At 46.5% G+C, this 13,943-nt stretch overlaps 1 protein-coding gene across 1 annotated transcript; it reads left to right on the forward strand.

Annotated features, from left to right (window-relative positions):
- The first annotated feature begins 131 nt into the window (after positions 1–131).
- Positions 132–3,093, forward strand: LOC120036311 (putative RNA-binding protein 15B). The gene has a single exon (XM_038982784.1). It carries the CDS (start codon positions 372–374, stop codon positions 2,928–2,930), a length of 2,559 nt encoding a protein of 852 aa, XP_038838712.1. The 5' UTR covers positions 132–371; the 3' UTR covers positions 2,931–3,093.
- Positions 3,094–13,943: the final 10,850 nt, after the last annotated feature.

The following is a 13,943-nucleotide window of genomic DNA, read 5'->3' on the forward strand; positions in this document are numbered from 1 at the left end:
TATCTAATTTGTGTCATATATTTGCAAGACTTTGGGTGAGCAGTATCTGTTCCGCATGACGTCACTAGCCCTGCGGCTACGTCGACTCAAGCCCCTCCCATTGGCGGAACGTGTACATTCCTTTTGTCCAAGATGGCGGAGTTGACACAGGTTCACTGATTCTAAATATGTTTTTAAACGCGTTTATCCTTTTATTTCGGAATACATGCAAAGTCTTTAACGTCGCGAACATTAGTTACAAGTTACTAATGTCCGTTTAAGTGTAACGTCTCCCAAAACTGAGGAATTTGCTTCCAGATCGGATTTTTTTTTCTGCAGACACTGACTGGCTGTCTAGCTAGTTAGCTAAAAAGTTTGGGCATCGTTTGAAAATGAAGCGACAGGCCGGGAGGGACTCCAGTCCTAGTAGGACTTTAGCGAAACGAATACGGGAAAGAGAGCGGGACCGGGACGGGGCACGGAGAGAGGACCTGCCGCTCCCACCACTTGCTTTGCTGCTCGCTGAAAGCGGGAGGCAACATGCTCGGAGTAGGAGCAGGGAACGAGAAAAGACACGGCTTCGGGAGGAGCGTGGAGGCGCCGGAGACCCCCTCCACCACCGACAACAACACCACGACCTCGGTCTCATCGGCCGACCCCTTCTCCGGACTACAGCCGTCCTGCCTAAAGGCAAAGCGGCAGCCGAACTACTGGGCCTCAGGGGGGGAACGGGGGGGACTCTGGAATACAAATCGTTGCTCATTAGCAATCTCGGCTCGGTGCTATCTGACGAGCACGTTGAAGACGGACTGTTTCACGAGTTTAAAAAGTTTGGGGACGTTAGTGTGAAACTCTCACACACTCCAGAACTAGGCCGAGTCGCCTACGTCAATTTCCGGCACCCGGAGGACGCTAAAGAGGCCAGGCATGCCAAAACCAGGTTAGTACTCTATGACCGCCCCCTCAAAGTAGAGCCCATGTACGTCCGGCGGCGCAGCTGCACGCCGCCGGATATGGGCTATGTCCCCATCCATGACGCCCCATATCCCTCTTATAGACAGAGGTCCCTCTCCCCCTGCGCTGGAGTTAGTAGTATGGGAGATATCCGACCACCAAGACATTACCATGTAGAGGGACTGGGACTGAGCAGAGAGAGGGAGAGGATCTTAGATTACTATGGGATGTTAGACGAGAGGGGACGGCCATACGGGCTGCCAGTACCTGAGCATGATGACATAAAACCCGAGGATGATGCGAGGGCGTGCAGGAACTTGTTCATCGGCAACCTGGATCACAACGTCACCGAGGGCGAGCTGAGGAGAGGCTTCGATAAGTACGGCATCATCGAGGAAGTTGTGATTAAACGACCGGCGCGTGGTCAGGGGGGAGCCTACGCTTTCCTCAAATTCCAGAACTTAGACATGGCTCACCGGGCTAAGGTAACCATGCAGGGCCGCGTGATTGGCGGGAACCCGGTGAAGATAGGCTACGGTAAGGCCAACCCTACCACCAGACTTTGGGTAGGCGGGCTGGGACCCAGCAATTCCCTGGCAGCCCTGGCCAGAGAGTTTGACCGTTTTGGCAGCATCCGGAACATAGACTATACGAAAGGGGATAGTTTTGCCTACATTCAGTATGAGAGCCTAGATGCCTCCCATGCTGCATGTACTCAGATGAGAGGGTTCCCTCTAGGAGGCCCAGAGAGGAGGCTGAGGGTGGACTTTGCCAAGGCTGAGGAGCCCCTGCCTCGTAGTTACCCAACAGAATACCAGCCCCCTGTGCCTCTACCTGCCCACCTGGACCTGCTGAGGCTTCGCGACCGTAGCCTGGAGAGAGAGCTACGCGCCCGGGACCGCTCGCCCCCCTCCCACGCCCTGTTCACCCAGCGGGAGAGAGAGAGAGCTATGCTGGACAGGGGGGACAGAGAGTTCACCTCTCCAACAAATAGCCTGGAGCGCAGGGGGGGTGAAGCATTTGGGGGGTCTCGTGGTGGCCGAGGGGACCGGGCAGCCCGGAGCCGAAGCAGAGAGCGCTGGCTGAAGGAGAGGGACGCAGAGCGGGCTGGGACGGAGAGACGCAGACGCAGGTCCCTCTCCCTTGACGGACCCTCTCAGGAGAAGGAGAGGGGCATGTCCAAGGTGAGAGGAAGAGCAGGATCAGCTTCTCCAGAGGACAGCCCAGACAGAGCCAGGGTCCGGGCCCCAGACTCTACCACCGAGCCAAGGGGACAGAGCCCTGACAGCAGCCGCCACTCCAACGAGGACCGGGTCGGCCAGGACGGCCACGAGACATCCTCCAGCCGGAACCGCCACAAGAAGACTGGAGGAGACAGAGAGAAGGACCGTGACCGCAACCACCGGGCCAGTGACACAAACCACACCTCCGACACACTTAATAAAGACCCCAGAACACCCAGCATGCTGTCGGAGTGTGCCACCACCCTCAGCAAAGCCTGGCACGGTCACTTCACCCTGAAGAACTCCTGCTTCCCCACTAACATGCACCTGCTGGAGGGAGGCTCCGGGTTCTTCCACTCTGTCATGAAGGACAACCAGGCCAAGGGGAAACTGACCCAGCTGAAGATCGCCCAGCGACTGAGGATGGATCAGACCAGGTTGAACGAGGTCACCAGGAGGATCAAACATGGTGGCTCCGAGGGCTACGCTGTTCTCCTGGCCCTCCAGGACCCCGTCGACCGCGAGGCCCCTCCACCTGAACCAGGCCTACAGATCAGACTCCTCCGTCACCTGGTCACCTACCTGAGAAACAAGGAGGCTGCAGGAGTGATCAGTCTACCAGTAGGTGGGGCTAAGGGCGGGGGCAAGGGAGGTATGCTGTACGCCTTCCCTCCCTGTGACTTCTCCCAGCAGTTCCTCCAGAGTGCACATCGGACTTTGGGGAATCTGGATGAAGAGCACCTGGTGGTTGTTATTGTCAACGACTCTGCCTAACTTAGACAGAAGACACCTCTTTATGGTGTTGGCTGTCAATGTTATTACACCCACGTTAACAACAGACAGCTGTCAGTAGGGCTGGGAATTGCCAGGGACCTCGCCGTGCTTAGTTGCCGATATGTATTGTGATTCTCACGATTCTATTTGTATTGTGATTCGATACTGTGATTTCGTTGCGATTCGATGTTCCAATCATATTGCACACACCATATGTCTGCTGCAGAGGGACAAGAGAGAGAGCCAGGAGATAATGACTTTTGGTCAGTCATGGAAATAAAAGTGCTAAAAAACAAATGGACTCCCAATTTAAAAAGAAGATGGAGAACAACATTATGAAGGAAAAATACTGGAGTTTTTTTTGTGCAGGGACAGCCAACCAACTAGCACTAAAATAACATTACGAGATTGTCAAAATTTATACGATATGTCGTCAAATAATATCCCAATATGTAACTAGATTTTTTTTAAACTAAGACACAGGTGGTGTTGGTGGCTATCAGTGTCTCTATGGTGGTGTTGGTAGCTATCAGTGTCTCTATGGTGGTGTTGGTGGCTATCAGTGTCTCTATGGGGGTGTTGGTGGCTATCAGTGTCTCTATGGGGGTGTTGGTGGCTATCAGTGTCTCTATGGTGGTGTTGGTGGCTATCAGTGTCTCTATGGGGGTGTTGGTAGCTATCAGTGTCTCTATGGGGGTGTTGGTGGCTATCAGTGTCTCTATGGGGGTGTTGGTGGCTATCAGTGTCTCTATGGGGGTGTTGGTAGCTATCAGTGTCTCTATGGTGGTGTTGGTGGCTATCAGTGTCTCTATGGTGGTGTTGGTGGCTATCAGTGTCTCTATGGGGGTGTTGGTAGCTATCAGTGTCTCTATGGTGGTGTTGGTGGCTATCAGTGTCTCTATGGGGGTGTTGGTGGCTATCAGTGTCTCTATGGTGGTGTTGGTGGCTATCAGTGTCTATGGTGGTGTTGGTGGCTATCAGTGTCTCTATGGTGGTGTTGGTGGCTATCAGTGTCTATGGTGGTGTTGGTGGCTATCAGTGTCTCTATGGGGGTGTTGGTGGCTATCAGTGTCTCTATGGGGGTGTTGGTGGCTATCAGTGTCTCTGTGGGGGTGTTGGTGGCTATCAGTGTCTCTATGGTGGTGTTGGTGGCTATCAGTGTCTCTATGGGGGTGTTGGTGGCTATCAGTGTCTCTATGGTGGTGTTGGTGGCTATCAGTGTCTCTATGGGGGTGTTGGTGGCTATCAGTGTCTCTATGGTGGTGTTGGTGGCTATCAGTGTCTCTATGGTGGTGTTGGTGGCTATCAGTGTCTCTATGGTGGTGTTGGTGGCTATCAGTGTCTCTATGGGGGTGTTGGTGGCTATCAGTGTCTCTATGGTGGTGTTGGTGGCTATCAGTGTCTCTGTGGGGGTGTTGGTGGCTATCAGTGTCTCTATGGGGGTGTTGGTGGCTATCAGTGTCTCTGTGGGGGTGTTGGTGGCTATCAGTGTCTCTGTGGGGGTGTTGGTGGCTATCAGTGTCTCTATGGGGGTGTTGGTGGCTATCAGTGTCTCTGTGGGGGTGTTGGTGGCTATCATTGTCTCTGTGGGGGTGTTGGTGGCTATCAGTGTCTCTGTGGGGGTGTTATAGGGACTGAGTGGCTATGATCTTCTATAACACTTCTGATCGCTCACCCCCCCCCCCCCCCCACCCCCCCCCCCACCACCACATGGTGTACCTATCCCCCTTCCAGACTGTCTGTGTCTGTATAGGGGGCCACACAGTGAACACACTGAAGCCACCCCTAGAGGACGTGATCGTTTAGCCGTCTGTCGATGTCGCTACTTCCCATGTACAAACGGAGACAGAGCTGTGTCTCTCCAAGCATGGGCACTTCTGACTCTTTGAGACAGACTCTCGGAGGTCAGGCAGACATGATTTGTATATAGTCTCGCACGTTAGTGAAACACGACTAGTGAAACACTACTAGTGAAACACGACTAGTGAGTGTGTGGGATTGTTGTTCATACATACTGTTGTATATTTTTTTTCATGTGGAATTGACCAAGCAGTTTATCTGGCTACTTCCACAGCAGTAGTATAATTCATATGATGATTGTTTGCATGTGTGACTTATTTTTCTTCTGTTTTTATTGAACCATTCCTAAAGGTCCCATGTTTGTCTTTTTTTTTTTTTTTTTTTTTTTTGAGAATGGTGTGCTCTAATTGGCTGTTGCATGCAGTTGTTTTTCTACAGATTCTACCGTGCGGCTGGTGTTCAGCTGCCGTTGATTTGCCGTTGATTTGAGACCGTTTTTGTTTTTAAATACTGTTTCAGCTCACAGATATTATTTCTTAATAGTTCTGTCTTTGTTCCTAATGTGATATTTTGACGTTCCATGACTGGTATGTTTATCCTTTTTTTAAAAGCGTTTTAATACACTAACCACCTTTACAATGTACTGAATGAGCCTATAGCCTATTTGCATGTGATTTGAACTCTCTAGTGTGATTTGTTGTAAGGCAGAATGGATTGTAATCTACCTCTACAATTATTTTAGTCATTTGTTTTTTTGTAAAATATATATTTTTTTTATCACAAACATACAATGCAAATGAAACTCCACCCCCTTGATCTTTGTTGGAGTCGGTTTATTATTATTATTATTATTACAATGTATTATGTCTCCCAGGAGTTTCTTAGAGCAGAAAGTGTCGCAACACTAAAAATACACTTTTTATTTTTTAATTTTATTTTACCAGTTGAGGTGAATTGAATTATTCTTATTTTTTTTTAACATTTTGACTCACTGGTATTTATATTAGAGAGAACACCAAAACCTGTCTGTTTCAATGATAATTATGGTCATTTTAATGTAGATTTGAAGAAAGACAACCATCACCTGAAATAATGGAACAGGAAGTCGAATGGTTTGACGGAAAGTCGTCTGTGCGTCCCAAATGGCACCCTATTCCCTATATAGTGCACTACTTTAAACCAGAGCCCTATGGCACGCTGTTCCCTATATAGTGCACTACTTTAAACCAGAGCCCTATGGCACGCTGTTCCCTATATAGTGCACTACTTTAAACCAGAGCCCTATGGCACGCTGTTCCCTATATAGTGCACTACTTTAAACCAGAGCCCTATAGAACCCTTTTCCCTACATAGTGCACTACTTTATACCAGAGCCCTATAGAACCCTTTTTCCTACATACTACACTACTTGTTTTGGGTAGAGCACTGGTCAGAAGTAGTCTACTGTGTAGAGAATAGGGTGCTATTTTTAGGATGCATCCTTTGTCACTACATGATGTGAGACTGGTGTTACTCTACTGCCGTGTGAAGTTCCTTTAAACTGGTGTTAGACTCTACTGCCGTGTGAAGTTCCTTTAAACTGGTGTTAGACTCTACTGCCGTGTGAAGTTCCTTTAAACTGGTGTTAGACTCTACTGCCGTGTGAAGTTCCTTTAAACTGGTGTTAGACTCTACTGCCGTGTGAAGTTCCTTTAAACTGGTGTTAGACTCTACTGCCGTGTGAAGTTCTTTTAGACTGGTGTTAGACTCTACTGCCGTGTGAAGTTACTTTAAACTGGTGTTAGACTCTACTGCCGTGTGAAGTTCCTTTAAACTGGTGTTAGACTCTACTGCCGTGTGAAGTTCCTTTAAACTGGTGTTAGACTCTACTGCCGTGTGAAGTTACTTTAAACTGGTGTTAGACTCTACTGCCGTGTGAAGTTACTTTAAACTGGTGTTAGACTCTACTGCCGTGTGAAGTTCCTTTAAACTGGTGTTAGACTCTACTGCCGTGTGAAGTTCCTTTAGACTGGTGTTAGACTCTACTGCCGTGTGAAGTTCCTTTAAACTGGTGTTAGACTCTACTGCCGTGTGAAGTTCCTTTAAACTGGTGTTAGACTCTACTGCCGTGTGAAGTTCCTTTAAACTGGTGTTAGACTCTACTGCCGTGTGAAGTTCCTTTAAACTGGTGTTAGACTCTACTGCCGTGTGAAGTTCCTTTAAACTGGTGTTAGACTCTACTGCCGTGTGAAGTTCCTTTAAACTGGTGTTAGACTCTACTGCCGTGTGAAGTTCCTTTAGACTGGTGTTAGACTCTACTGCCATGTGAAGTTCCTTTAAACTGGTGTTAGACTCTACTGCCGTGTGAAGTTCCTTTAAACTGGTGTTAGACTCTACTGCCGTGTGAAGTTCCTTTAAACTGGTGTTAGACTCTACTGCCGTGTGAAGTTCCTTTAAACTGGTGTTAGACTCTACTGCCGTGTGAAGTTCCTTTAAACTGGTGTTAGACTCTACTGCCGTGTGAAGTTCCTTTAAACTGGTGTTAGACTACTGCCGTGTGAAGTTCCTTTAAACTGGTGTTAGACTCTACTGCCGTGTGAAGTTCCTTTAAACTGGTGTTAGACTCTACTGCCGTGTGAAGTTCCTTTAAACTGGTGTTAGACTCTACTGCCGTGTGAAGTTACTTCAAACTGGTGTTAGACTCTACTGCCGTGTGAAGTTCCTTTAAACTGGTGTTAGACTCTACTGCCGTGTGAAGTTCCTTTAAACTGGTGTTAGACTACTGCCGTGTGAAGTTCCTTTAAACTGGTGTTAGACTACTGCCGTGTGAAGTTCCTTTAAACTGGTGTTAGACTCTACTGCCGTGTGAAGTTACTTTAAACTGGTGTTAGACTCTACTGCCGTGTGAAGTTCCTTTAAACTGGTGTTAGACTCTACTGCCGTGTGAAGTTACTTTAAACTGGTGTTAGACTCTACTGCCGTGTGAAGTTCCTTTAAACTGGTGTTAGACTCTACTGCCGTGTGAAGTTCCTTTAAACTGGTGTTAGACTCTACTGCCGTGTGAAGTTCCTTTAAACTGGTGTTAGACTCTACTGCCGTGTGAAGTTCCTTTAAACTGGTGTTAGACTCTACTGCCGTGTGAAGTTCCTTTAAACTGGTGTTAGACTCTACTGCCGTGTGAAGTTCCTTTAAACCACCAATAGAGAATGAGAAGTATGGTTTGTTTATTATTCTGTCATGTGTGATGCTAACCAATCACACCACAGTGAGGAGGAGTCTATATGACTACATCACAGTGAGGAAGGGTAGTAGTCTATATGACTACAGAGGAGGGGTAGTAGTCTATATGACTACATCAGTGAGGAGGGGTAGTAGTCTATATGACTACATCACAGTGAGGAGGGGTAGTAGTCTATATGACTACATCAGTGAGGAGGGGTAGTAGTCTATATGACTACAGAGGAGGGGTAGTAGTCTATATGACTACATTAGTGAGGAGGGGTAGTAGTCTATATGACTACATCAGTGAGGAGGGGTAGTAGTCTATATGACTACATCACAGTGAGGAGGGGTAGTAGTCTAAATGACTACATCACAGTGAGGAGGGGTAGTAGTCTATATGACTACATCAGTGAGGAGGGGTAGTAGTCTATACGACTACATCACAGTGAGGAGGGGTAGTAGTCTATATGACTACATCAGTGAGGAGGTGTAGTAGTCTATATGACTACATCAGTGAGGAGGGGTAGTAGTCTATATGACTACATCAGTGAGGAGGTGTAGTCTATATGACTACATCAGTGAGGAGGGGTAGTAGTCTATATGACTACATCACAGTGAGGAGGGGTAGTAGTCTATATGACTACATCACAGTGAGGAGGGGTAGTAGTCTATATGACTACATCACAGTGAGGGGTAGTAGTCTATATGACTACATCAGTGAGGAGGGGTAGTAGTCTATATGACTACATCAGTGAGGAGGGGTAGTAGTCTATATGACTACATCACAGTGAGGAGGTGTAGTAGTCTATATGACTACATCAGTGAGCAGGGGTAGTAGTCTATATGACTACATCAGTGAGGGGGGGTAGTAGTCTATATGACTACATCAGTGAGGAGGTGTAGTAGTCTATATGACTACACCACAGTGAGGAGGGGTAGTAGTCTATATGACTACAGAGGAGGGGTAGTAGTCTATATGACTACAGAGGAGGGGTAGTAGTCTATATGACTACATCAGTGAGGAGGGGTAGTAGTCTATATGACTACATCAGTGAGGAGGGGTAGTAGTCTATATGACTACATCAGTGAGGAGGGGTAGTAGTCTATATGACTACATCAGTGAGGAGGGGTAGTAGTCTATATGACTACATCAGTGGGGAGGGGTAGTAGTCTATATGACTACATCAGTGAGGAGGGGTAGTAGTCTATATGACTACATCAGTGAGGAGGGGTAGTAGTCTATATGACTACATCAGTGAGGAGGGGTAGTAGTCTAAATGACTACATCAGTGAGGAGGGGTAGTAGTCTATATGACTACATCACAGTGAGGGGTAGTAGTCTATATGACTACATCAGTGAGGAGGGGTAGTAGTCTATATGACTACATCAGTGAGGAGGTGTAGTAGTCTATATGACTACATCACAGTGAGGAGGGGTAGTAGTCTATATGACTACATCAGTGAGGTGTAGTAGTCTATACGACTACATCAGTGAGGAGGGGTAGTAGTCTATATGACTACATCAGTGAGGGGTAGTAGTCTATATGACTACATCAGTGAGGGGTAGTAGTCTATATGACTACATCAGTGAGGAGGGGTAGTAGTCTATATGACTACATCACAGTGAGGAGGGGTAGTAGTCTATATGACTACATCAGTGAGGAGGGGTAGTAGTCTATATGACTACATCAGTGAGGAGGGGTAGTAGTCTATATGACTACATCAGTGAGGAGGGGTAGTAGTCTATATGACTACATCGGTGAGGAGGGGTAGTAGTCTATATGACTACATCAGTGAGGAGGGGTAGTAGTCTATATGACTACATCAGTGAGGAGGGGTAGTAGTCTATATGACTACATCACAGTGAGGAGGGGTAGTAGTCTATATGACTACATCAGTGAGGAGGGGTAGTAGTCTATATGACTACATCACAGTGAGGAGGGGTAGTAGTCTATATGACTACATCACAGTGAGGAGGGGTAGTAGTCTATATGACTACATCACAGTGAGGAGGGGTAGTAGTCTATATGACTACATCAGTGAGGAGGGGTAGTAGTCTATATGACTACAGAGGAGGGGTAGTAGTCTATATGACTACAGAGGAGGGGTAGTAGTCTATATGACTACATCAGTGAGGAGGTGTAGTAGTCTATATGACTACATCAGTGAGGAGGGGTAGTACTCTATATGACTACAGAGGAGGGGTAGTAGTCTATATGACTACATCACAGTGAGGAGGGGTAGTAGTCTATATGACTACATCAGTGAGGAGGGGTAGTAGTCTATATGACTACATCAGTGAGGAGGGGTAGTAGTCTATATGACTACAGAGGAGGGGTAGTAGTCTATATGACTACATCAGTGAGGAGGGGTAGTAGTCTATATGACTACAGAGGAGGGGTAGTAGTCTATATGACTACATCAGTGAGGAGGGGTAGTAGTCTAAATGACTACATCACAGTGAGGAGGGGTAGTAGTCTATATGACTACATCAGTGAGGAGGGGTAGTAGTCTATATGACTACATCAGTGAGGAGGTGTAGTAGTCTATATGACTACATCACAGTGAGGAGGGGTAGTAGTCTATATGACTACATCAGTGAGGAGGGGTAGTAGTCTATATGACTACAGAGGAGGGGTAGTAGTCTATACGACTACATCACAGTGAGGAGGGGTAGTAGTCTATATGACTACATCACAGTGAGGAGGGGTAGTAGTCTATATGATTTCATCACAGTGAGGAGGGGTAGTAGTCTATATGACTACATCAGTGAGGAGGGGTAGTAGTCTATATGACTACATCACAGTGAGGAGGGGTAGTAGTCTATATGACTACATCAGTGAGGAGGGGTAGTAGTCTATATGACTACATCACAGTGAGGAGGGGTAGTAGTCTATATGACTACATCAGTGAGGAGGGGTAGTAGTCTATATGACTACATCACAGTGAGGAGGGGTTGTAGTCTATATGACTACATCAGTGAGGAGGGGTAGTAGTCTATATGACTACATCAGTGAGGAGGGGTAGTAGTCTATATGACTACATCACAGTGAGGAGGGGTAGTAGTCTATATGACTACAGAGGAGGGGTAGTAGTCTATATGACTACATCACAGTGAGGAGGGGTAGTAGTCTATATGACTACATCAGTGAGGAGGGGTAGTAGTCTATATGACTACATCACAGTGAGGAGGGGTAGTAGTCTATATGACTACAGAGGAGGGGTAGTAGTCTATATGACTACATCACAGTGAGGAGGGTAGTAGTCTATATGACTACATCAGTGAGGAGGGGTAGTAGTCTATATGACTACATCAGTGAGGAGGGTTAGTAGTCTATATGACTACATCACAGTGAGGAGGGGTAGTAGTCTATATGACTACATCACAGTGAGGAGGGGTAGTAGTCTATATGACTACATCAGTGAGGAGGGGTAGTAGTCTATATGACTACATCACAGTGAGGAGGGGTAGTAGTCTATATGACTACATCAGTGAGGAGGGGTAGTAGTCTATATGACTACATCAGTGAGGAGGGGTAGTGGTCTATATGACTACATCAGTGAGGAGGGGTAGTAGTCTATATGACTACATCAGTGAGGAGGGGTAGTAGTCTATATGACTACATCAGTGAGGAGGGGTAGTAATCTATATGACTACATCAGTGAGGAGGGGTAGTAGTCTATATGACTACATCAGTGAGGAGGGGTAGTAGTCTATATGACTACATCAGTGAGGAGGGGTAGTAGTCTATATGACTACATCAGTGAGGAGGGGTAGTAGTCTATATGACTACAGAGGAGGGGTAGTAGTCTATATGACTACATCAGTGAGGAGGTGTAGTAGTCTATATGACTACATCAGTGAGGAGGGGTAGTAGTCTATATGACTACAGAGGAGGGGTAGTAGTCTATATGACTACATCAGTGAGGAGGGGTAGTATTCTATATGACTACATCACAGTGAGGAGGGGTAGTAGTCTATATGACTACATCAGTGAGGAGGGGTAGTAGTCTATATGACTACATCAGTGAGGAGGGGTAGTAGTCTATATGACTACATCAGTGAGGAGGGGTAGTAGTCTATACGACTACATCACAGTAGGGAGGGGTAGTAGTCTATATGACTACATCACAGTGAGGAGGGGTAGTAGTCTATATGACTACATCAGTGAGGAGGTGTAGTAGTCTATATGACTACATCAGTGAGGAGGGGTAGTAGTCTATATGACTACATCAGTGAGGAGGGGTAGTAGTCTATATGAATACATCAGTGAGGAGGGGTAGTAGTCTATATGACTACAGAGGAGGGGTAGTAGTCTATATGACTACAGAGGAGGGGTAGTAGTCTATATGACTACATCACAGTGAGGAGGGGTAGTAGTCTATATGACTACATCAGTGAGGAGGGGTAGTAGTCTATATGACTACATCAGTGAGGGGTAGTAGTCTATATGACTACATCACAGTGAGGAGGGGTAGAAGTCTATATGACTACATCACAGTGAGGAAGGGTAGTAGTCTATATGACTACATCAGTGAGGAGGGGTAGTAGTCTATATGACTACATCAGTGAGGAGGGGTAGTAGTCTATATGACTATATCAGTGAGGAGGGGTAGTAGTCTATATGACTACATCAGTGAGGAGGGGTAGTAGTCTATATGACTACAGAGGGGTAGTAGTCTATATGACTACATCACAGTGAGGAGGGGTAGTAGTCTATATGACTACATCAGTGAGGAGGGGTAGTAGTCTATATGACTACATCAGTGAGGAGGGGTAGTAGTCTATATGACTACATCAGTGAGGAGGGGTAGTAGTCTATACGACTACATCACAGTGAGGAGGGGTAGTAGTCTATATGACTACATCACAGTGAGGAGGGGTAGTAGTCTATATGACTACATCACAGTGAGGAGGGGTAGTAGTCTATATGACTACATCAGTGAGGAGGGGTAGTAGTCTATATGACTACAGAGGAGGGGTAGTAGTCTATATGACTACAGAGGAGGGGTAGTAGTCTATATGACTACATCAGTGAGGAGGTGTAGTAGTCTATATGACTACATCAGTGAGGAGGGGTAGTAGTCTATATGAATACAGAGGAGGGGTAGTAGTCTATATGACTACATCAGTGAGGAGGGGTAGTATTCTATATGACTACATCACAGTGAGGAGGGGTAGTAGTCTATATGACTACATCAGTGAGGAGGGGTAGTAGTCTATATGACTACATCAGTGAGGAGGGGTAGTAGTCTATATGACTACATCAGTGAGGAGGGGTAGTAGTCTATATGACTACATCACAGTGAGGAGGGGTAGTAGTCTATATGACTACATCAGTGAGGAGGGGTAGTAGTCTATACGACTACATCACAGTGAGGAGGGGTAGTAGTCTATATGACTACATCACAGTGAGGAGGGGTAGTAGTCTATATGACTACATCAGTGAGGAGGTGTAGTAGTCTATATGACTACATCAGTGAGGAGGTGTAGTAGTCTATATGACTACATCAGTGAGGAGGGGTAGTAGTCTATATGACTACATCAGTGAGGAGGGGTAGTAGTCTATATGAATACATCAGTGAGGAGGGGTAGTAGTCTATATGACTACAGAGGAGGGGTAGTAGTCTATATGACTACATCAGTGAGGAGGGGTAGTAGTCTATATGACTACATCAGTGAGGAGGGGTAGTAGTCTATATGACTACAGAGGAGGGGTAGTAGTCTATATGACTACATCAGTGAGGAGGGGTAGTATTCTATATGACTACATCACAGTGAGGAGGGGTAGTAGTCTATATGACTACATCAGTGAGGAGGGGTAGTAGTCTATATGACTACATCAGTGAGGAGGGGTAGTAGTCTATATGACTACATCAGTGAGGAGGGGTAGTAGTCTATACGACTACATCACAGTGAGGAGGGGTAGTAGTCTATATGACTACATCACAGTGAGGAGGGGTAGTAGTCTATATGACTACATCAGTGAGGAGGTGTAGTAGTCTATATGA

Source organism: Salvelinus namaycush, unplaced genomic scaffold, assembly GCF_016432855.1.
Source record: "Salvelinus namaycush isolate Seneca unplaced genomic scaffold, SaNama_1.0 Scaffold13, whole genome shotgun sequence".
In the NCBI taxonomy this organism is placed as follows: domain Eukaryota; kingdom Metazoa; phylum Chordata; class Actinopteri; order Salmoniformes; family Salmonidae; genus Salvelinus; species Salvelinus namaycush.

Bases quoted from the DNA above. Each gene is read 5' to 3' on its own strand.
- LOC120036311 (XM_038982784.1), top strand. From the start codon at position 372: ATGAAGCGACAGGCCGGGAGGGACTCCAGTCCTAGTAGGACTTTAGCG.